Source organism: Bombus bifarius, unplaced genomic scaffold (genome assembly GCF_011952205.1).
Source record: "Bombus bifarius isolate JDL3187 unplaced genomic scaffold, Bbif_JDL3187 scf7180000008199, whole genome shotgun sequence".
NCBI lineage: Eukaryota > Metazoa > Arthropoda > Insecta > Hymenoptera > Apidae > Bombus > Bombus bifarius.
The window spans coordinates 2,764,948-2,789,322 of record NW_022884505.1 but is presented as its reverse complement, the minus strand read 5'-3'; the positions used below and the strand labels follow the sequence as shown (position 1 = coordinate 2,789,322).

The 24,375-nt window shown below is 32.4% G+C and overlaps 4 protein-coding genes across 11 annotated transcripts in view; 2 read left to right on the top strand and 2 right to left on the bottom strand.

Annotated features, from left to right (window-relative positions):
* Positions 1–7,498, top strand: part of LOC117210085 (sn1-specific diacylglycerol lipase alpha) — a 53,245-nt gene extending 45,747 nt beyond the window's left edge. For 4 of the 8 annotated variants that reach the window (XM_033452737.1, XM_033452736.1, XM_033452739.1 and 1 more), the window contains 4 exons: positions 4,231–4,580; positions 5,259–5,603; positions 5,703–5,877; positions 5,966–7,498. In XM_033452737.1, the coding sequence (XP_033308628.1) occupies positions 4,231–4,580; positions 5,259–5,603; positions 5,703–5,877; positions 5,966–6,244 (1,149 nt within the window). In that variant the 3' untranslated portion in view covers positions 6,245–7,498. Of the gene's footprint in view, positions 1–1,199; positions 1,663–1,754; positions 1,955–4,230; positions 4,581–5,258; positions 5,604–5,702; positions 5,878–5,965 lie in introns of those variants that run through there. The other 4 variants (XM_033452740.1, XR_004488039.1, XM_033452741.1 and 1 more) reach the window with 4 other exon arrangements.
* A 22-nt stretch (positions 7,499–7,520) lies between these two features.
* Positions 7,521–8,313, bottom strand: LOC117210102 (protein Asterix). Its single transcript, XM_033452767.1, has 2 exons — positions 8,145–8,313; positions 7,521–7,983 (listed from the first exon to the last, which is right to left on the bottom strand). The coding sequence occupies exon 2, from the start codon at positions 7,973–7,975 to the stop codon at positions 7,643–7,645; it is 333 nt and encodes a 110-aa protein (XP_033308658.1). The 5' UTR covers positions 7,976–7,983; positions 8,145–8,313; the 3' UTR covers positions 7,521–7,642.
* Positions 8,314–8,674: 361 nt separating this feature from the next.
* LOC117210338 (WASH complex subunit 2-like) lies at positions 8,675–23,981 on the top strand. Its single transcript, XM_033453279.1, has 23 exons — positions 8,675–8,760; positions 8,836–8,897; positions 8,971–9,071; positions 9,141–9,317; positions 9,410–9,517; positions 9,579–9,753; positions 9,836–9,994; positions 10,075–10,183; positions 10,271–10,361; positions 10,442–10,678; positions 10,759–10,909; positions 15,356–15,410; positions 15,583–15,711; positions 15,788–15,976; positions 16,050–16,201; positions 16,285–16,651; positions 16,745–16,871; positions 16,936–17,124; positions 17,210–17,490; positions 17,585–17,907; positions 19,413–20,893; positions 20,997–21,118; positions 21,215–23,981. Exons 1-23 carry the CDS (start codon positions 8,698–8,700, stop codon positions 22,712–22,714), a joined length of 6,348 nt encoding a protein of 2,115 aa, XP_033309170.1. The 5' UTR covers positions 8,675–8,697; the 3' UTR covers positions 22,715–23,981.
* On the bottom strand, positions 11,838–15,374 carry LOC117210100 (YY1-associated factor 2). Its single transcript, XM_033452761.1, has 6 exons — positions 15,118–15,374; positions 14,316–14,844; positions 13,567–14,041; positions 13,098–13,458; positions 12,836–13,000; positions 11,838–12,761 (listed from the first exon to the last, which is right to left on the bottom strand). The coding sequence occupies exons 3-4, from the start codon at positions 13,741–13,743 to the stop codon at positions 13,120–13,122; spliced, it is 516 nt and encodes a 171-aa protein (XP_033308652.1). The 5' UTR covers positions 13,744–14,041; positions 14,316–14,844; positions 15,118–15,374; the 3' UTR covers positions 11,838–12,761; positions 12,836–13,000; positions 13,098–13,119.
* Positions 23,982–24,375: the final 394 nt, after the last annotated feature.

Here is a 24,375-nt window from a genome sequence, read left to right as displayed (position 1 = left end):
CTCGCGACGAAACTGTTAATCCACTGACGATTTACTAAGCAATAGTACTCTAGGATAGAGCTTTTATGATAAAACCTGTTTGTTACAAAGTGATACTTTTTATCGAATTTTAATGTCCGACTGACGAAGAAGCTATAAGATTCTTTTGCGTTTAAGTTGAAATAAATTTTAATCAATTTGTTGCGTAATGTTTTTGTATATAGTTATGTAGTTAAGTATACGTAAAACCACAAGTGAAGTGGTTGTAGTGGTAGTTTTTCTTAAATAGGGTAGTATTGTTTATTTAATTTTACGTTCCTTCGTTTATATTTAAAAACTATTTGGTTTATAGCTCCTTTTTTAAATTAATTTCTAGCGCGAAGCACAATATCGAAGCAATAATATTTATACGATGTAATAAGAATCGATTGAAAATTACTATATAGAATATTTCAGTTTTTTACTTTTTTTATTTTCATTTAAATCAATCAAGTAGCTGACACGCATGTTCTTCGACACTGCATGGGTTACCGTAACATTTGCAAACGATTATATTTATAGCTTTTCGCATAATTCTGTACATCTCTTTCTTTTTAAATGGTTTTTGTTTTTCTTCGTGTTTTATTTTATACTTTTACTTGAATCGCGATTGCATCCAAAACGACTAAACATACGTATGTAATAATCGTATGGACATTCTTATCAGAAAAGAAGCGTAATCGATGCAACAATTAAACTAATCCAATAACAGAACTTTTTTATTCGAAGAATTATATTATACCAGCCTTAAAATGAACCTTGATTACCTAAGTAAAACAAATACATTATACTAAATCTTCTGTCCGATAGTGGTCGTTTTGATTGCATATCGGAACAACTCGATTCTGTATAATTTTTAATGTACGCTACTTTTGATCAATATACTTTATACCACGAAAATGTTGTTATTTATTTATTTGTTAAATTTCGCTTCCTACTTCTATGCCTGAAACATTTAAAAGTAATACGAATACAATTCTATACGTCATGTATTATTTATATTATTCGGAATTATCACGAAATTATACTTTCTATTATTTAATCGGAAATTAATTGGAATAGATTTTATATAAATAATACATGTGCAAAAAAGAAATGATTATACATTTGTTTTGTGGCTATTAATATTCGCTTTGCGTCTCCAGTCGTTAGATTCTTTTCCTAATTTCACACTTTTCCAGATCATGCTAATGTATCAGCCTCGACTGTTATGGCAAAAAAGGAAAGATGCTGATTAATCTGCTCTCGCTTTGCATGGTAGTGACGAAGCAAGCAACTTTCGCACCTTAGAACGTAGTCGATTACCTGAAATACATCGAAAATTAATCGACGGTTCAAAGTCTACAGAAAACAGGATAACGGATGAACGCAATCCCTTAAGCGTACAAGTAATCTGTTAAACGTCCAAAGAACCAACGTACTGGCTAAATTACTTGCATATTAGCGTGGAGGAACGAGGAGTAGCCGTATCGTTGCTTTCCTGCTTGAATAAACTCTGAAGCTGTCTATCTCTATCCTTGGCTATTCTTTCTCCGCTGGAATCTTAGCTCTCTCGAATCTCTGACATCCCCGTAGCGTAGAAGATTAACCGATTTCCCAATTACATAGAGTTAGATTACATAGGTTTTGCATTGCGAAATTGATGAAATGCGAAAAAAGTTGTATCGTGGCGACCGATAATAACCGGCGATCTCACGAAAGGATGTGTGGCTGAGGGTGTGTGGTGTGTGGATTAGGTGTCAGCGTGCAGAGATCGCGGCGCTGCAGACGGAGATAGAGCAACGCGTGCAACGGTTGCGACGGACGCAGCAACACAACGGACGCCTGAACAACGACACGTCGCGGTCGTACTCCATCATCAAAGTACACCGACGAGCTCTCACGGCCGCGACGCCGACGTCTATGTCACCACACACTCTTCTTGCCACGGCACAAGGTACATTGATGTCTTTCGGCTTCATCGGGTCCGTGTTTCACCAACAACCACGAATCGGTGATACCATTACCCAATCATTTCTAATTAACGGTTTCGCATTATGTAGAATGTAGATAGAGAGTGTTCTCGTAGATATTTACGTTGGTAGAATTGTAATGGACTGTGTGTCGATTGTATGATTGAAAATTACGGGGAAAAGATAGAACGAGATGGTATCGCTGGTTCAGAGTGATGCAGGTCGCTGAAGAAGTGGCTGTCTTTAGCTAACTGCTTGCAGACGTTCGTTGTTGCTAGACGGACGTTTGTCGTATACGATCTCTCTGTGTTATACTTCCTTGTTCTTCTAAATTTTCAAGCAATTATCTGTTCGACTGGATTGTTACGATACAGTGCTGCAAAAGTATTTATGTTAGAATTCGAGTAACAAATAATTGAATCTATTTTATTTTAGTATTTATTTTAGAACAGTAAGATGGTAGATCTTTTCAGTAAATTGTACAAATTAAACCTTGAAGTATCTAATATGTATTTGATTGGTATATTTAGTCTATCTATTCCTTATATGCACTTTAAGACAATAAAAACGACGGTCTCGTCTGCAGCGACCAAATTGCAGTCTAATCTGTCTTTGATTAGTTTATCGCATGTGATTATTCACGATCATGATCTTTAAGTATCACAATCACGACCGTTCATTTACACGTTTGCTCGAAATATACATTTGCTTCCGAAACGAAACAGGAGTACGTGTCGTAAATGAACATAGAGATTAGTTTCGTACACGAGATCGTGTTAAACGATATGTGTACGATAGAAGCATAACAACGATTGTAACGATAGAGCCGTAGATAAACGATGTAGAGCAGAAAATTGATCGTCGATCAGTCGAATGCTATTTGCCACCCAGTCGTTCATGCATGTGTACTCACGCATTTAGTCTATCATATGGCCATTGTATTTGATTTTTTCGTTCAGCTCGTAATTAAGTTTATCATCATCTATCGTACGTCAATAGCATGAAGGCAGAATATTGTGATAAAACATCAAGTATTTAAACGCGTTCTTTTCTTATACGAGTAATAAATTCTTTTCCATGGCAAAAATGTTGCTGCATCGGGTAAAAATTCATCTCTATATTTTATCTATTTTTTTTTTTGCTGTTACTCTTTACCTTAAATAAATTAAGGAAATTCGCTTCCAACGTAGTACAGGAATAATAAATGTACGCGAGCGAATTTCGAGCGGCATATACCTGAACTTTTAGTCAATTTATTCGGAAACTTCTTTATATCTTTTATGAATATATACATACTTGTTAAAAATTTCTATGCTGGATAATGAAAATTAGAAACTCGCGTTCATCTTTCTCGTACAGCATAAAACGAGAAATAAATTGCACAGTATATTTTGCAAAGTTTCGAAATTGCTTTGAAGATGTATAAAGAAGCGCGGGTTAGACGCTTCGTGTCCCGAAGAGCGAATTATCGGACGGAGAAATATTTCTGTAAGAGCGAGTAAAGTGAAATAGAAAAATATTTCAGTAAGTTAGTCTCCGGGAAACGACCTTCAAATCGTCCACACTCTTCACTTTAGTCAATGATACAGCTGTTTCTTTGCCGTTTTATCTATTAATGTTGACACGAATTCAAACCTTATCTCATGTATCGCGAATCAGTAAAATAACGTTTATGATATCGATCGCTAATTTGCAGTAATTCTTTGAACGTTCACGCAAATCGAATAAAACTTCAACTTTAAAATAAACGTGCAAAGAATAGAGAAGCAAAGAAACCGGATTTAAATGTTAATTTCCATTCAATCGTTGATCGATGTAAAAGTAGGAAGTAGACTTTGTAAGGGTACATAGATACGAATGAAAGATTTCTAAACGCAATAAAAGGCAATGTGACCACGAATTTTGAAGCTATCCGATCGACAAATGTTTGAAACTTTATACATTTTTCTTTCTGTAACTTCAAAAATTCTATCGATTCATAACATTACCACCTGTCATTATCACCTATCATAATGTCACGAAAGGTGTTATAAAAAAGAAAAAGGCTGTAAGACTTTGTGAGCTTATAGCACTCACCAAGATATCCTATCGACTTGCAAAGTCTTACATCCTGTATATCGATATATGACATTCGTTAATCATCGGTTCGAATCAAATTGCTTCTTGAATCACAATAGAAAATAACACGGAATTGTCGTAAAATAATGTCTGGCGGTTTCGTGAGACGATTATATTGGAACCACGCGTGTGGATATGTCAGGTTGTAACGACCCTGGGACCGGCGAAGCCACAGAGGCTGGCTTCCGGTCACGCATCATCGACGGAGCCGTCGGAGGCACGCGAGGCCGTCGAGATCCAGGAGATGGAGGTGGAACAGGAGATGAGAGCGTTACTCTCTTCATCCAGCCCAGTAAAGTCGCATCCTAGCAACCTGGCTGGGACGCCACCGCACAAACTCTGCCTGGAGACAAGCTTCACGTCGTTGCAAAGCCCCTCGGAGTTTCCTCAAGCTGGTCGCGAGCTGAGCGTCGACTCCAGGGGAATCCCATGGGAATACGTCAGTCTGGCCAGCGAATTGCTCAACACGCCCAGGGCCGACGAGACTAAATCGTAAGAATAGCAATTATACGTCTGGACGACAAACTATGGTCCGTGACGGAGGACCGACGTTAAATGGATGCCGATATATTAGATTTACGATGAGGACTTTAAGTCAACGAAAAGAACGATATAACGATGTAATAACTTGATTGTTTTAGGGATAATAAACGTACGGGTGGAAGAATATTCCACGTATTTGTATTTGCACTGTATTTTGTCGAATTTTATAAAATATTTATGTAAATATTTACGTCCGAGGCAGGAAATTTATACGTTAAATTTCGATTTGTATATTTGCATTCGATGCGTTTCTAATCTCATTCGAACTACATACATAGGCGCGAGAAACAATCAAAATAGTATTCCATCGAGTTTAAGGAACCTCATATATCACGCTCTCGTTCACGTTCGCTTATGTTTCACGTTTCACAAGGTTCACCGCTTCGGCAATCGCGCACCTAAATACTCATTGCACTCCATCAGACCAGACCATCTAACGGAAAACGGTTCTTCCGAAGAATTGCGGCTTAAGAGGAACACTTTACGCTCTAATAATCAGACATCGTATTTTCTTTGTTGTCTTCGATCATAAAATGTTGCTCTTTAGCTGCAGTTTATTTTTTATCTCAAGAGTTATGTCAAGCAGTTTCTTCTTGTTCGTCTTTTTTCTTACTTTTTAACACGAAGATCGAATCGTCGAAGCGACTGGGACGAGAGCTCTCGAACGGCGCCACTAGCCACGCCGGAAACACTCTCGGAGGCGTCGAGCAGTCCACCATCGCCGGTACCACCACCGAGACCGATGAGGCGTACACCCAAAATTTCGGGAAACTTGTCAACGGCGGCGGACGACTTGAAGAACAATCTTCACTTCGCTATGCTCTCGGCGAAGAATTACTTCCTGAGGGAAGGGAACAACGGCAGTAACACAAGCAGCGGCAACAGCGAGGCGAGCTACGAAAGCGCCAAGAGCTTAACCGCTGGTCTTCCGCCGCCAGTACCGAGAAGACGGGACTCTGTTATCGTCAGGAGGTAGCCCAAATATTTTTGTTTTTTCTTTTCTTTTTTTTTTTTTTTTGGAATTCGAAATTATTTTTTTATCCTTAAGGTAATATTTATGGAAAATTGCAGAGAGCAAAGAGTGTGCACAGCTGCCTGCTGCAGAGACGACTTGTCGGAAAACTCCTCGTCGCAAGCCTCTTCCCATTCATCTAGGGCGTCTCAAACGTCGAATCGAGTTCAATCAGGTTTCCCCGTGGAGGAACACGAAACGAATGGATCCAGCTTGGACTTTTTCGAAGCAAAAGTATTCGATTATTCTATAAGACATCATATTTTATAAACTAGATAAATTTGCACTTTCACAACGTTAACATATTCCTGTCGTTTTCAAGGGTTCTTCTGGACAACGTGATAGCAGTAACGACGTGTTCCTCAGTGTCAGAAGTTCCCCAGAGTGTAAAGGTTTGATGGCACCAGCTACGGACTTAGGGGCAGAGTGGAAAAAGAAATTTGACGCAACAGGGCTGCCTGGTGATGCTTCGTTACCTCTTCTACGTGGACTATCGCCGACACCTACGCACGGGCAACATAGTTCGCCATTTTTCAACGCGAAACGCAAGAAATACGTTTATCCGATTACGCTGGTTGGTCGAGGCGAAAGTAGCGTTTAATTGCAAAATGTTAGACCGACCGGGGACCATAGAAATGAGGTGGGATAGATTTAAAGTGTCTGTGCCAATGTCACATTCTTCAGTGTGATCGTTTAGAATCATTCCCTTAAACCCTTGGATCGATGAACATATGAAATATTCTAAAATGAAGGGGCCATATATCTATGTTGCCTCTTTTTATACGATCTTTCACTGAAGTATGAAGACAGTAAACGGAAACTCGATATGTAGAGAAGTTCTGAAATTTCTCGAATAATAGATAGATAGTCAAATTCGAATAATATGATTTTTATCGTAGTATAAAAATACTACTTTTCGTTTTCCTTTTTGTACAGCCATTTCTCGAATGAGACGAAATATTTTCTGATTCAGAACGTTTTCTGCCAACTAAATGATAAACCAAAGGACAAATAAGATACAGAGTTAATTACATATACATTAAAGATCTAATAAATAAATATACATATATAAAGACAAATAAGAAAATTAGCAAAAAGGCAGCGGATTATATGAATGACGATTTACACGAATGAAGATGCCTTGTCACTCAAAAGAAATATCAACTTTTAAGGATAACTTCTAAGAATATAGATTCTTGTTTTTTTTAATCTGTTGATTGTTATAACATGGTAAAAACGTGTAAACGTCTATAAAAAAAGTTGCACTGGCCTACTCGTCAATCGCATTTAGTACCAGCTTTCTGTACAGTTTTCAACAGAATTGTATGCATGCATTTTTGTACAGTTTTTAATAGAGTTAACAAAGTGTGATATTGTCTATATGATTTTGTCACTTAACATTATCTCTTTTACTTAATGTTCGAGATCTTTCATTATACGATTGAACAATACTTTCTATTACATTTTTTTACTAATCTTTCAATGGATGCAAAAATGGGACTGAAAAGGTATATAGATTACGCGTAAGATGTAAAATATGTAGCTGGTAAGAAGATATAATTATGTAACAGAAAAATATGAGCTACGAAACATAATTTTTATCAACAATCTTTTAATAGTTGAATCTTTAAAATTACTGTATTTATGTAAAAAAATAGATAAAATATATTTGATCTATTTAATTTTTAGCTTACGTGATAGATATTTAGAAAATACTATACATATAATATATAAATATTAGAGAAATATTGTAAGTGACATTTGTAGAATATCATTAGCAAAAAGTGATACATTGCGAAGTAATTCATTTAATGTATTAAAATATACTTTTCAAAAAATAAAAATGCCAATTCAATACTTTATTTTTCCTCTCCTACTTTACTTTCTTAATTTAAAAACTGTTTTATTGTATCAACATTAACATATGTTTTACAAGAATTTTTAAAAAATAATTAAATAATTAATATTCTAAGAGAGTTGTGTGAATTTAAAAAACCCTTTATTGTATCGCAGATGCCCATGGTGGAGTCATGGGTTGTGGATTTTGTAAGTACGACATTACAACTGCTGATATAGATAACATAAAACTGCTGAGTATTTGTTTAGTATCGTCACTTACTTTAGAATTAGCAAAACTAATACATGAGCAATATAGTGAAACCCATGCACACCATTTTAATCTCATCATTAAACCACACATGCTAAAGGTCATTCCTAATATATTCATATAATCTGGAGTTGCACTGTCGTCTGGTTGTGCCTGACTGCCTGATACGCTCGGTTTGTACCGAACTTCTCGTTCTGGACGTCTAGGATCCGATGAACTGTTCATTTTATAAACTGAAATTTACATATGAATCCAAATTTAATAACTATTTATTACAGAATCATAAATCATCAAAAGTTTTCAGGTTATCAAATTATGATAGATCATGATAAAATTATTCCAACACAAATTAATATTAAACGATAATAGTTCAAAATTATATAAGTTCACTTACCAGTATAATAAATATAATATATAAAAAGTAACTTGTATGAACAATTCTGATTTAACAATGACAATTAAACAAATGATTACTGACGTACATATTTCCTTTCAACCAGTGCTTTTGACCAAATACACTAGTAATCCTTAGTAATTTTATCTCTGTCTTCAGGGATAATTTTTATATCTAACATTCTGGTGAGTTTAAGAATACCCAAACAATTTGAAAAACTAATTTATTTTACTTTTAAATATAAATTTTAAACATTAAAGTTTAAATATATTTAGCACTATCAGTACGTAAACGTATTTATTTTTCACATTTAATTAATAATTATTGAATTCTCAATAATCACTTTCTTGACATATTGAACATTGAACATGCATAAAATTTCCTAAAGTTGGTACCTCAAATTGAAATCATAGATTTACAACGTACGATTTATACAACGTGCAATACGTATGACAACTAATATCAGATATTATTCTTGTTATTCAATGTTTCCATAAATAATTGTAAATATTTTTATTGTAGAAGTTAATTTAAAAAGATATATAGTTTGAAAATGAGTATAATACCGTGCACATCGTGGGTAAAAAAAGGTGTTGCTTCTGCAAACCCTGCAAAGGTTAATCAATTTTAATATTTTTGGTATGGAATTTAATTTGTTTAATCTAATGGGCATAGTTTACCAATTTTTCAGATTCAACTAACTCCAAAAGAATTAAACCGAATCATAAAACACAAACAACCTGAATTAATACTGTAAGTATTATAGTAATATCTGATAGCTTTAAAAAAGTATTTCACAACAGTAAAAATATTTCAATTTTCTTAGACCTGTTGGAAATGATTCAGATAAAAAACACAATAAGAAAAAACGTGAAGTAGGATCCCATGAAATAGATGAATATAATTTTGACAAATATGATGACGAATGTAAGATAAATATCATCATATTATAACATAAATAATTTAACTTTTTAAAAAATTGGTGTTAATATACAGCAGGTAATATACACTGTAATATTGGTAATATTGCAAGTTTTGAGGAAGATGGAATAGACCCTTTTATAACAGAAGAAGATGATGATTCAGAAAAAGATGATGATATTATTAAAAGTAACGACAATCTTGTACTAATAGGCCGTGTAGAAGGAGGTGGTAGTATCCTAGAAGTATTTGGTTTGTATATCAAATAAAAATCATAATTTTTTAATGAAGAAACTTTAATCCTTATAAATAATTTCTAAAGCACAAGTTTACCTATTTTTTAGTATATAATGAAGATGAAGATTCATTTTATTGTCATCATGATATATTGTTACCATCATTCCCATTGTGTATAGAATGGCTTGATTTTGATCCTTCAGATTCAAAACCAGGTAAGTATGAAATATTTTTATGCAGCTACAAATTTTGTATAAACTTTTTTATTCATTATAGGTAATTTATGTGCAATTGGTGATATGACTTCTATCATACAAATATGGGATTTAGATTTAATAGATTCTTTAGAACCAGCTTGTAAACTTGGTCGCAAATCAAATAAAAAGAGAAGTCAAAGCTATGTTGGGCATAGAGATGCTGTATTAGATTTAGCATGGAATAAAAATTATACGTTAGTATCATCTACCAATTAAAATGTTTGTTTGAAACTTCATACACTCACTAATAAAGCAGCTTTTTTAATACTCTTGTAGACATGTACTTGCTAGTGCATCTGCTGATCATACAGTTCTGTTGTGGGATTTAGAAATTGGGGTACCTGCTAACAAATTTACATCTTTTGAAGAAGAAATTCAGTCATTAAAATGGCATCCAAACGAAAGTCATTACTTATTGACAGGTTGCGCAGATAAGTATGTCTATTAGTTTTCAATCATTTATAGAAATTTTTTAATTATAACTGAAATACTTACATGCTTAATTTCTTATTCAGGCTGGTAAGATTATTTGACTGTAGGTATGAAACAATTGTACAGTCATGGGCTGCATTAGGAGAAGTGGAAAAAGTGTTATGGAATTCATTTGATTCAAATTATTGCTTAGTAAATATATGAAATATATTATTTTTGTTCGAAATAGAATTTACATTATACTGGTTGAAATTATTTTAATTGTTATTTTTGGTTTAGGTCAGTACCTCTAATGGATATATACAATATATAGATATTAGGGAAGACAAATCAATTTGGGATGTGCAAGCTCACACAAAAGAAGTCATAGGTAAATTATATAAAATTGATATATGAATAATGTGTAATATACATAAATATGAATTATAACTAGATTTATTATGATTTTAGGTTTATCACTTAGCTCATCATGCCCTGGACTTTTAGTTACTTCAGCAAACGACGGTGTCATAAAGGTGTGGGATATTATTAACAACAAAGAGCCACAGTCTATTTGGGAAAAAAAGACTAATCTTGGTGCTTTGTTATGTCTTGCACCCAACCCAGATAATCCTTTTGTATTTGCTGTTGGTGGTGACAATAAATCACATAATTATAAAATATTTGATCTTTTACAAATACCAGAAGGTATGTTAATATACATATAATACCAAACTTCTATATAATAATTTTGTTATTGTTAGCATCTTAATATATATTTTTAACAGTACGCGAGAGGTTTCGGGAACGGAAGTTACAAAACAATATCAATGATACCAGAACACAAGAAAAAGAAGAAGAAATGGATGTAACTGAAGATAAGAATTCAACGATTCGTAATCTACATACAACTAATACAGCATCCAAAAGAACAGAAAGGTATAAGTAAACAAGTACAATAAAGATTACAAATTATATTGACAGCGAGATCTCCAAAGATTGTATATCCATAAGTACTTGTGCTACTTTTTACTTGTATATTGTTTTGACATAAATAAAAGGAACACAAATATTTGAAAGACTAAACTAAAAGTTGTATTTTTTCTTCTTAAAACGTGTAATTTATTTTTTCTTTGTAATAATATATTGTTAATTTCAACAATATTTTTCGAAAGTTTTACAATCTGTACAACATAGTATGTAATTCTGTTCTAATAATTTACAACACACACAAATCCAATTTTATTTTAACATATTTTTACACATTGAAGACAATTGGTACAAATTTTTGATTTCTATTGATCCAATGTAGAAATATCATAATATTTACTAAATTATTAAAAAAATATCGTTTTTTAAATCAATGAACGATTCCAGTAGTTGGAAATATGGACTTTGAAGTTGTACATTATAAAGTATAAAACATTTGCTGTAACTGTAAAAGGATTAAAAATACATTATCTTCACGATGATAATATAATTTAAAATATCTTTAATTTTTTATCTGAAGTAAATTAAAATGATTTACGAATATATTTAATTTACAAATATTAAACGCAAATTTTACATTCATCTTGTAAAGTTTATAAAATTGATGACATTTATGAAAAACAATTGAGAAGTAGCCGCTACAATTTCATTTTTCTATGTTATAAACTCTTTAAAACATTGCATGATTATATAATTTTTGGTACCTGAATATGTATAAATGTTTGTAAAAGTATTATTTACTTTCATGTTTATGATAAAGAATATTAACTTTAATGACAAATTACATTTTATAGTTCAGTCTAACTAGCATACAAATATTTTACATGGATTTAAAAAGAATTGGTTGTATAGCATGTTAATATCTTTCCATTACTTATGAAATAATCATATTGTTTATGGTCCTTATAGTCACAATAAATTTTGTATGAGTCAATTCGATAATGCTATTTCTTATCTGGTAACGTAAAATATGTAAAAATAAATATAAAAAGAACTATAAATCACAGTTACAAGTGATTGGGCAGTTACTAATATGAGCTAGCTTTGCAGCTTTTATGCTCTGCTGTAGTACCAGTAATAGAAAAATGATAGTCTTTTGTAACATTGTTCCAATATTTGTGATTTTACTACATAAAGAAATTAATATTTAGTAAATTGGTCAAATATTTTCGAGTAATATTACATTGAATCTATATATCCTAATACTATTAAAGTATGGAGGCAATATAAGAAGTACATAAAAGTTACATTTGTCGTGTTTCATAACGAGAATAGTGAGCAACCAAAATTAACAAAATTTTTTGTTACAAATTCAGATATTATCTAAAATATATATTAAACCATGTGATACCTATTTCAATTTATATTATGTAGTATGTTATGTAATTTAATCGCGTATCTTTTTATATATATCTATATATAAATTAAAAATTTCTGTGTTAGTGAAATTAACTGCTATTAAAGTGTAAAGCTTGGAACAGATCGAATTTGGAATGGGATAAAGGTATATACGTACCAATGCCAGTTTCTTAGTTCTTCTTCACAGCAATTATTAAATAAACAAGATAAATACCTCATATTATACATAAATGAGTCAAAATATTCTAATTAACAATAACGTTACAACATGCTTTCTGGCAGTGGCGTCATAGATTCAATGAAAGTCATGTGGACATTGTTATGTCAACAATGGGTGTATCAAATTCCATTTGCCATATTAAGGCATATAATGCATTTGTTACAATTAATATTATATAAATAGAGTAATACGTAATATCCGAAGTTGCACAAATAAAATTATCTAAAATATGTAATTAAATATTAAAGATCAATTTGGAATATTATCAATCTATGAAATAAATAAATTTAACTAACTTTTGTTGTTGCTTTTAGATGTCAAGATTACTGTTATGAAACAATTTTTTTTTATGTCAGTATGTAGCAACAATATACAACATATTTCTTATGTTATACTGAAGACATAATTTAATGATTCCACTGATAGCATAAAACATCTGACCTCACTGAATGTTACGTAACCTGTAACATATAGACAAAATGGTTGTTTTTGTCTACAGAATGGACCATAGTCCATAGAGATTGACAGATATAATATATTAATTAGATTAATTCATACACATATGTGTTACAGCACTGAGCTAAGCATCTGTTCCTATATCCAGACTTCTGGAGTCTTGATTAGAATCATGCTGACTTCCATTTTCAGAAGAAGCACTGCTAGACAAACCAGATTGATCTGAACTTTTTTTTACTTTGGGCTTATATTCGGTAATAACGACAGTAACATTGTTCACTGTCACTTCATTGGTCTGAGCCGTACTACGATCTATATTTTTTAGACGAGGTGGGTGCCTATTTTTACGCCTTGGTTTGTCCAATTTACGATCTTTTTCTTTACCGCTACTAGTTGTACTACCCCCACTTGCACCTTCCTTCTTTCCAGGTTTCAAAAGTGGTACATATTGTTGTTGCGCAACCTACATATAAATTAATGTTAATAAGATTATATATTATTAACTCGTATTGTAAATTTATTATACATTATTGCATTTATAACATATAGTGAAATACTATAATATTGTAACCTGTTGTGCCACAAGTTGGGGATTAATACGGGGTTTCCGCGTAGAAGTTCCTTTACGGACGTCACACATGAGGCACTTAAATGCTTCTGCTGTATTTCTATATGTGCAAACACTGCAGTCCCAATAGTTTTCTTCCAAAACCTTCGCCTGACGTTTTCCACTTCCCGAATGGTTCATTGTTCATGAAAGTCAGTTGTAAAACACTGTACCTTCTCAAAAGAGAGTTAGCCTTCCTGTACGTGCTTTCAGCCTCATTAAAAGTGATTTTGTGAACACTGTATACTTTATGACAATGAGAATGCTCTAAAAGAGCAGGAATAAAGATATGCAATAAAGAAAATGGACAATTGCCTAAGATAATATTCTGTGCATCAACTAAACAAGATACACAATTGTCGGATGTATTCATCTTTGCTATATAAGCCATACATATCTGTTTGTTGTGACATTCTGATGTACATGTTTTAAAGTATATCTAGAACAAATAAAATATACATTTCTTATCATAATGTGATAAATAAATTGTTTTTAATGCCTAACAAAAATTTTATAATGTATTCGTGATTCTATTTATCCTATGTCTTATGATAAATAAATTTGTTATATTTATTGTTACTTAATACATAGGCACACGTACGTTTATGCTATAAAATGTTGTTTAAAAAATTAAATCAACTTGTTACAAAAATTTATTATAAAATAGATCTTTCTGTAGATTATGATAAAATATTTATTTAATACGTACGTACCGATTAAAAGTACCAATTTATGGAACTTTTTGCACAGTAACGGTTATCCGTCGTTTTTTGTTATTGTATTACAAATGCTTGCTTTTCCACTTCAAAAACTTATATTAAATATCCATGGGGTAATGTATAAATAATAAAATCTTAATTGTGGAAAGTTCAAATACTATTTATGGTATAAAGGTTCCAAACATTCTTTTCTCTAATGAAACAGATGGAATTCTTCACTTGCATATAAAAGTAGCATTATTCCACATATACGATGTTCTCCTTGTCAGTATTATCAGTATGTCTTATACACATACACTAGACACTCTGACACATTTACAGTCAAGACATCTTTTTTATGTTTTGTGTTATTGTAAAACGGTTGCTTTACACATAAAACTTGGTAAAAATCAACTAACTCGAAGATATTGACAAACAATCTACAGCGCTGTTCCTCTATAGGTCGGACAGCGGAATGTTGAATACGGACTATGGACTAAAATACTGTTCGGTTTGGCAACATTGTATGGACCAGCGTTGTATGCTGTAACGGAAAGGCCCTTTTCTACTTGTTTAATTATGAAAAATATGATACATATTAATATACTTTATTGTGCTGGTTGTATTAAATTTTTAAATAACACGATAACGCAGCGAAACATAAATTATTACGAATATTACTTCACAATAATATAAAAAAAAAGATATATTATAATTTTCAAACAGATAATTTATATCAAAAAGATGTTTTGTATACAAAATTTTTAATTGTTTTAATCCTTTGTCTTATTAAGAATTTCTGTAGCGTTTTACGTACTCTCTATTTTATGACGTATAAGCAAAAAACAGCTTGCAAAATATAGGCCTCAGATTAACTTTCACACATTCCTGAAAGTTTTCCCATACAGTAGTAGTTGTGACAGTGCCGGACACTTGATAATTCCAACTGTTAAGTGGGTGTTTTTTTCTTTTACTAAGTTTGATAAAAAATAATGCAACGTATGTAAATGTAATTACGAAGATAAATAACAGTCTGTTATAGTAAATTGGGCTAGGTGGTATGGTATGTTGTATAACCATTTACCAGTTTTGACATTTAAAACTTTCAAGGTTAACGAATATAAACAATAATAAAGATTATATATTACTTTTTTCATATGGAACAGAATTAGTATAATGAAAACAATATGGAAATTTGTTTCTTTTTGTCAAATTTGTTAAGCATTTAGAAAAAATATATTAGATAGTTTTAAGTATATATAATAGAAATTTGATATACTAGGACATATCAAATGGGATGGACAAGTCATGGGATCATCCATGGACTACAGATGAAATGCGAAAAAAGAGAAGGGAATGGAGTTTAGCAGGTGATGCAGGACTCCTTAAACATCTGCAGCAATTTTCTAATGTATGATTGAAATTGGTGTAACCTATTAAAATTATACTTGTACAAGATTTATATTTACCGACAATATTTGTTATAGAATGTGGTATCAAGGGCAAATAAAACTCAAGAAGCCTTAGATTCACTGACAACACAACTAAATGAAACAGCAATATTTATAGATAATGTTACCAATACATCTTTGGCTTTAGCCAATACTCAATTTATTGAAAGCCGTGTACAGGAGGATAATATAGAGATTGGACAACAAGCAGAAACATCAGTGGAGGTAGTTGGAGATTTTTACGATGTAAGATACTGTAACTTTTTTAAATTATTACTATATCAAAATTTGTTTATAGCAAGGTAAGGATGAAGATTCTGCAACTGCAGATTTCATAGCTAGTGTGAGTGAAAGTGTCAAGCAAGGCCTAAATATAATGTATGAAAAATACAAGGAAATGGAGTTTGTTGATAGTGATAGTGAAGAAGAGGACAATAAAGTAGTACTAAGGTAAATATTATTGCTAGATTATTTTTATTTATTATTGTTTTTATTATACATATATAAATAAAATATCGATAATTTAATTACAGTGTTGTATTGGGACCAAATAATCCATACCAAGATCGACCTTTGCCTTATGTCATTGGCTCAGAAAAATGGAAGAATTCAAATAAAATTGGTCTAGAAAGCAGTAGCAGCAGTGAATCTGAACAAGTAGACGAAGAAGAAGAAGAATCAGAAAGCGAAGATGATACCACAGCAGCATTTAAAGATTACAGTATGAATGCTGCACCAAAAACAAACATTGTTGGATTATTACCTTCTTTGAATGAATCGGATTACAGTAAAAGAAATGATATGACATATATTTTAGGAAATGACAAAATGGATGCACTTAGTCAAAATGAAATAGATTCAGTACCTGATTCAGTTACTCCTACTGATAATGCATCAAAGGTTCCTATTTCCTTTTTCTTTAATATATATACTCTTGTATGATGTTCTTTACACTACACATACATGTTATAAGATCTTCATACTTTGATTTAGATACCATTGCCGAACAATATAACACCAAATTTTGCAGAAGAGTTAGCCAAGCGATTAGGTACAGTTCGACAGACTGAAAAACCTGTTGTAGATGAAAAAAATGAGGCATCGATAAATCGATTTAAAGGTATTTACATGAATTAAATTTAATTTGATTTTTATCCATATTTAATTTTTATTATATTTTTTAGATGATTTATTTACACCAGAGGGAGATGAAAACATCTTAAATGATAAATCTAAAACTATAATCAGTAGAAGTAAAGGATTTTTAAATGATCAATTTGTAGAAAATGCATCCAAGGAAAGACAAATCAAATCGTATAAGAATAATATTATACCTGCTAGCATTGATGTGCCACCTCCAATTAGTGCTGTTTGTAAGTTTCTTGTAGCTTATAAGCTTTCGTAATTTACATATTTGCGTCTTTTCAAGATGTTTAATAAGAGGGCCTGTATTTACAGCGACGAAACCAAAATCTGCAATCGATGATCTTTTCGGTGATGCTGATTCTGACATTTTTTCCCCGAAAAATACAATCACGAAAAATAAATATTCTAGCAATAATAATCAGTCAGCAAAGACAGAAGGAACGCGAAGGAATCATTTAGAGATAGCATCATCAGTAACTAGTAATATGACTACGAGTACCCCAGAAACTAACGTAAATACTAATTTATTTAGCGATGATGAAGATGTTGGTGACCTCTTCGGATCGTCTAAACATCAACAACTAAATAAAAAGGTAAGATTGCATAAAATAACTATTGTTAACAAAATACTTCACTTACAAATATTATAATGGAACTGCAAAATTAATATTTCATGTGATATTTTAGAAACCAGGGGGGGAAGTATCAATATTTGGAAATATCTTAACTTCAGAGATTGAAAATAAGCTATCTCGTAGGATATCGCGAACTCAATCATCTGGATCTTCCGGAAGTAATACACCAGCAAATTATGAAATTAGTGCTAGCAATGAATCGGTACTTGATCGTTCGCGAAATATTATTCTGAACAATAATATTAACGAACAAGACTCTATTGTGACAGCAAGGAATAACGCAGAAAATTTAAACATTGTTAATGAAAGTAGTTACAGCAGTGGAATATCAATTCATCCATCAAGTATTAATAATACAGGTGGTTCAAGCATAGGGTAAGTGCCAATTTTATTACTAAATTAAATTAAATTAAAGTAAATTAGATTAAATAACAAATCAGATGATTTAGATTATGGACAATAATATATTTTGCTAAAAATAAAGGTATTATCGTCCCTACGATTGTCGGACCATGTTTAATGATATATCGATAAAAATTTATATCGTCATTGTTTTTTTATACGCGCGAAAAACAAATGCACGTGCCATGTACATCAAATGTCATTGAATTGATGATCCAAACATTAGTCATCATTCATTACGTTGCGGTGATTGTATCGGCTACATGCGCGAGCTCAAGGCGAGCTCCTTTAGTTTATTCGTATCTCATCCAGAACTAGTATCTTGTAGGCATATATTCGATCAACACATTTTTAATTTCATTTATTTCTAATTATAGGAAATCTAGTAAGTACTACATTATCTCATGGCTATTATTCATCTGGCATTATTCATCCCTAACGCAATAATAATTTTTCAATTTGCACAAATAAATTCCGTATCATATTGGTAGTGGGATATGTTTAATTAAATTAATTAATTAATAAACATTTCTAGTTTTTATGTATAAGAACATGATATGTAGAACAATGAATAATATTACTGTCCATGTGATACTTAACAAGTATATATGTATCGATTTAAAATCAAATCACTTACAAAAGTCCTGTTATATGCCTGTCTGAATGGTGCATATGTCTCTAATCTCTATAGTACGTCTCCACGGATAGATCCTCGTACTTTCTAAAAGCTATTATATTTTGTTGAATGGTAATTCAATTTTTTAGAATCCAATCTCACATGCCAACTTGTCATAGACAAGATTTCTCTCGCTGTAATCTTGTTTCTGTCAATAGCAATTGATTCATTTAGCACGTTATAAATTATCGCGTTACGTCTCTTGAGAATTTATTACATGCAATTATGGATTTGTTTTGCCGCGAGTTATTGATAATACTATATCGGAAATTGTATTGTACTATATTATCGTTATACCTATTTTTGCATTTTAATGCATCGCGGTTATAAGTGTATTCAATGATTTTATTACGTTTCGCGTACACATGATATTGAATAATTGAATTATGAGAAATTGTTGCGTTGAAGAAACTACTAGCGTCATGAAATCTTACCATTTCTTATATAAATTCATTTTAGACATTGCATTTCACATTTTTTAATCTTTCTTTGATCTGCAAGCGTTGCCTTATTGATTTTGTTACGATATATTTAACTCTACACATTTTATTAATACGCACCGTGTTTTAAGTTTCATGTTTCTATTTGCTTTTGTTTTGTAATCTTGTAACGTATTCTTCAGAAGGAAGCTTCTACCATAAATAAGGCATATCTTTTAATACAGAGAATGAAATACTATTCTTCCAATTTAATTCAAGATAAGCAATAGAAAAAGAAAGAAAAGAAAACAATTTTGAATTCACTTTAATAGAATATTATATTATTATTTTTTATTTCTATTTTTATGACCGTTTTGTTTTAGCGTTGACTTTCAGCCACAAATGACATCAACGCGTTTAAAATCGGAAGAGATCTATCGGGAACAAATCACCAGTGACAGTCTCTTCACTGCACGTACACAGAATCCAGCGAATGCTACTTCAATTTTAAATTCAACAAATAATCAACCGCAGGAAGAATCGATAGAAGATGTATTGTCTATAGCGCAAGACGATGTATTCGAGAACGAAGATCTGTTTGGCCCACCCCCGTTACCAAAAGCGGATTCAAAACCGGCAAAATCGAAGATGCCTTCGTTATTTGACGATTCCGACTCTGGTGACGAGTTGTTTTCGACGACCAGTTCAGGTTCTAGATCGCAAAGGAGTAGCGATTTATTAACTTCTCAGTATTCTGATAAAATAAAATCCACGCAACGCAGAGGTCTCTTTGACGAAGAAATCGATATATTCGATAATAAGGATTCGCTAGACGTTGATATTTTTGGCATAATACCGAAACCGGTTGCGAAACAGGAAAGCAGTACCTCTAGTAGAAAATTTTTGGACATACCTGATGATGATCTGTTTGCAAGCAATATTCGAGACACGATACCAAAAAATAATGGCTTGGAGAAAAGCAAAAATGTTGCCACATCGAAGGAAATTAGGTTGTTTGACGACGACGATATCGAAGATGGCGATTTATTCGCTACGAAACCTGTCAAAAGCGAAACTAAAAATGAGCCTGATATTTTCAACGACGACGATGAGAATGATTTGTTTTCCGCCCAGAAACCAATTGATAAAAAGCAGAAAGATAACAAACAGCCATCAGGAACGGCTACATTCGGAATAGATATCACGGATCAGAAAGTATCCACTGAGAAGAACAAAAGTAAGAGTAGCGATATTCTTTCGGGCAACGGATTGTTTTCTAGTGCCATTGGATCGCATGGATTAATCTTTGAGGATGATGACTATGATGATTTGTTCAGTACCAAAAATGTATCAACGGAAAAAACAAAAGAGGATGCACATTTAAATTTGAAGACGACAGAGGATACTAAGGAACGTTCTGTTAAGAATATTGAAACATCAAATAGTTCTGACATCTTTGCGAAGTCTGAAGAATCAAACGTTCCTGTTACTGCGTCCACGGACATAGAACAAGATAATGACAAAGATATGCATCGAGTTAGTAGCTCTGACGAACGCGAACCTATGCAAAATAATGAAAATGAATTAAAGAAGAGTCCTCCAAAATCTTTAGACATACATACACCTGGCACGTTATCTTCGCCTGAAAAGAACAATCAGGCAGCGAAACGCGTGGTTTCTGGGAAGATAAAAAATTTGATGGGAAGAATGGGCGATTTGAAGTTAATTTCACCTATGGATACACCACCAGTATGGCGAAAAAGCAAAGAAAAGACAGATGAAGAAGATAGTGCAGCGGATAGAGATAGCGACGACGGTGGATGTCTTAGTACACAAGGTCCTAATTCGCCGTTAAGTGTGTCAGGTAACGAAGATATAACTTTTACATTCTACACTTATAGTTTGTATCTTCATCTATAATTTTTTAACATAATATATTTGACCCAAAGGAAAATGTTGTTTTGTAGAAGATAGCACCACGCAGAAGCAATCACAGCAATCAATGATTTCGGATGAAAATAATGCAGAAAATGCCATTAGTTTCGATGAACCAGCCCAGCTAGAGACGTTGTCTACTACCGCTTCGAAGGTAATTACTAAAACATCACTGAAATATTTTGAAAAGCGAAAATAATTCCGTTGATCATATTGTTTCTTTATTTTTGCTCTTTTTATCATTTTTCAGACTCGGGTTAGGATACAAGCGAGACGCCGACCACAAAGTAGGCAAGCACGAAAATCCGCTATCAGACAAAGCGGAATCGATTTTGATACCGTAGACTTCGTTGAGAATAATTCACAAGATGAGAATCAGGTTAATCAATCGTCAAGTATTTTCAATAAAGAGACCTTTACAGCTGCGAACACCAGCGCTGCCCATTCTACCGCCGCGATTTCTGACCACTTGGTTTCGTCTACCAACGATAATCTTTATAGAACCCCTGATACTAATATATTCTTGTCTGCGGATGATAAATCTGAATTAGGGAGCATAAGCAAGGAAAGTTCAGTGAGTGCTAACAAAAATACTTTACTGTCACCGTCTACGGACGAAGAAGATTTATTTGATGTACCACCTGATCTACCAGAGGATCCGCAGAAAGAAGATACACTGTTTGGTAGAGCGCCTATTCTCTCCCCAGTCGAGAAAGTCGTTTCTGAAAAGCCACCGGTTACCTTTAAAGTATTGAAAGACACGCATATTAAACAAATCGACGATATAAAGACAGAAACGGGGAAAACCGAGCAACAGAAAGAAAAGAGTAGCACGTTATCCGAATCTAGTACCACTTCCAATGTAAACGCTACAATTTCATGCGCTATTAGAAAGGAATCCAAATCAGAGGACACGAAATTCGAAGACGAATCGAAAAAAATGATCGATCCGTTACGAGATGATAGTCACGATCCGTTGAAAGATCCCAGTCAGTTATTTGCCTTTGTTACGAAAACACCGTCTCCAGAAAAAGGAAAGAATTTGTTATTTTCCGAAGACGATAGTTTGTTTTCTAGCGGTAATAAGAAATTCATCGAAGAAAAAACTACGAAGAAACCAATTTTGGACTTGTTTACCGATGATGCGGAAAGTGATTTGTTTACGACGACTTTAACTAAAGCCGTGAAAAAGCCTTTAAAGGATACCAAGATTAGTTTATTCGATGAAGAAGACGAAGATGATAGTTTATTTGGATCCGTTGTAAAAAAGTCGACGATAGAAAACATACCCGAAAAGAGACATTCTATGGAGCAAACTGCGAAGAAAATAAGCTTATTTGGTAATGATGATAACGACACAAATTTGTTCTCTGAGCCATTCGATCAAACACAGAAGTCAGATTCTGGAAGTATTCAAGAGCAATCGAGTAAAAATGATATGTTAACCAATATTACCGAGACCGTAAGGACGTCGCATATTACGGATATTTTTGCCGATCAATCGAGCGGAGAAGATGATATTTTCGCCAAGACACCAGCTTCAAAGAAAACCACTGTCACGTCGAAGTCGCTGTTTCCTTCTGACGACGACGACGACGATGATAATATTTTCGGTAAGAAATTCACAAGCGAATCGCAGGTAAACTCAGCAGAAACGCGTTCGATCGTTAAAAAAGCGGTAACGAGGGATCTAAAAAAGACAGCTGAAAAGATTGGCGAAGATCCATTGAGTGCTCTACTAGATGACTAAATATATTTTTTTCTAAAATTATATATATATTATTTATGTTTGTTGTTTAATGTATACATCTTATAAATTCGTTTGAAATTAGGATACAAAATATCGACATTGAACATATATAATACTTTCCAAATTGTATATTTATCAAAATAATAATCCAGAATTAAGTAAATTGATGATTAAATATGTATAAATTGTGAATAACGCTGTGCGTTCAAAGGTATCGCCACTGCAAAAATAATAGGAGAAAATCTAATTATATACAAGATGTATTTGTTTTTATTTATTCTTTATATAGGAATGCAAAATATATTATGATTTATAACATATATTGCCACAGATATTTTAAAGTATTTTTTCATTGTCACTGTTTTAAATAGAAATCATAAAAATATTAAAATCATAAGACAAAACTTTTATTAAGTATCGAGGACAACGAACAGCATAATATTAGACAAATAAGATAATAATTAATACTGCTTGATTGGTTGCCATCTTGTTACACAATTATTTTGCATAATTAATTTGCAAGCAGTGCTTTCACGTATACTGCATATCATACATTCTCTGTAATTTATGTACAAGGGGTCTGCGAAATCATGGTACAGGCGGTCAGCTGGTGATTTTACATGTAAAAATAAATTGAATAAAAAAGTTTCGTTTCCGAGGAAAATAAGTTTGAAAACTTATCCAAGTACGTTACGTGCATTAAGTGAAAATTTCGAATTATAAAACTTCCTGCTTGTGACTATTACTAAATATATACGCTGCCACGATTAATTTCCTGCTATTGTCATCTCCGCGTCGACAATAACTATTACTTTTCATTTTTCTATATTCAATTTGAAGGTTTTTATAAGTAAGGATAGGATTAGTACTTTTTAAGAATCATTTAATTAATCAAAAAACAAATCGTGATATTGCCCATGTTTAACAATGCAGACACGAGTAGAAACAGAAGTTTCATAATTCGAAATTTGCAGTTAATACATGGGTACATAATGCGTTTTCAGATTCATGATTACGAGTGAAACTGAAGCCTTAAATGAGAAGTCGTTATTCTTCTTTTACTACCGATTTTTGCATGTAGTATCGTCACCCAACCGTTTGTTCTATAATTTCAGAGACATCCTGTATAGTTCGTCTTATATATTTATTTGTTGACAATATGTGGCACTCGATAATGTATTTTATTGTATATATTGCATCCTCTCTATGAAACATGTATTAGTACAAATACAAATAAATAAACGAAATAAATATTATTTATATTATATTTAAAGATTTAATTCCTAATATTATCAAATAAAATGAAAAGGAAATTTGTTGTTATTTGTTTTCTGTTCATTAACGAAAAATCTATTTTTCGAATTTTCGTTATTCTCGGATGATATCGTACATAATTCATTAAAAGTCGAAGTGAAAAGCGTAAAACTTTTGATGCATTAGAAATGACGTTATTCGGCTATAAATTTATGTTAAGTTAGATCATTGAATGGTTCAAAGGTGCATCCGGTATTTCTAAAACAATGCTGATGTACTTACAATTGAAATGAATTTATATTTATATAATTGTGGTGATTATGTAATTTTTTAAGTCAGAATAATTTTCTATTAAAATTATGGAAAGGTAAACGAAATTTATCTGACTAAATGAATTAAATTAAAAA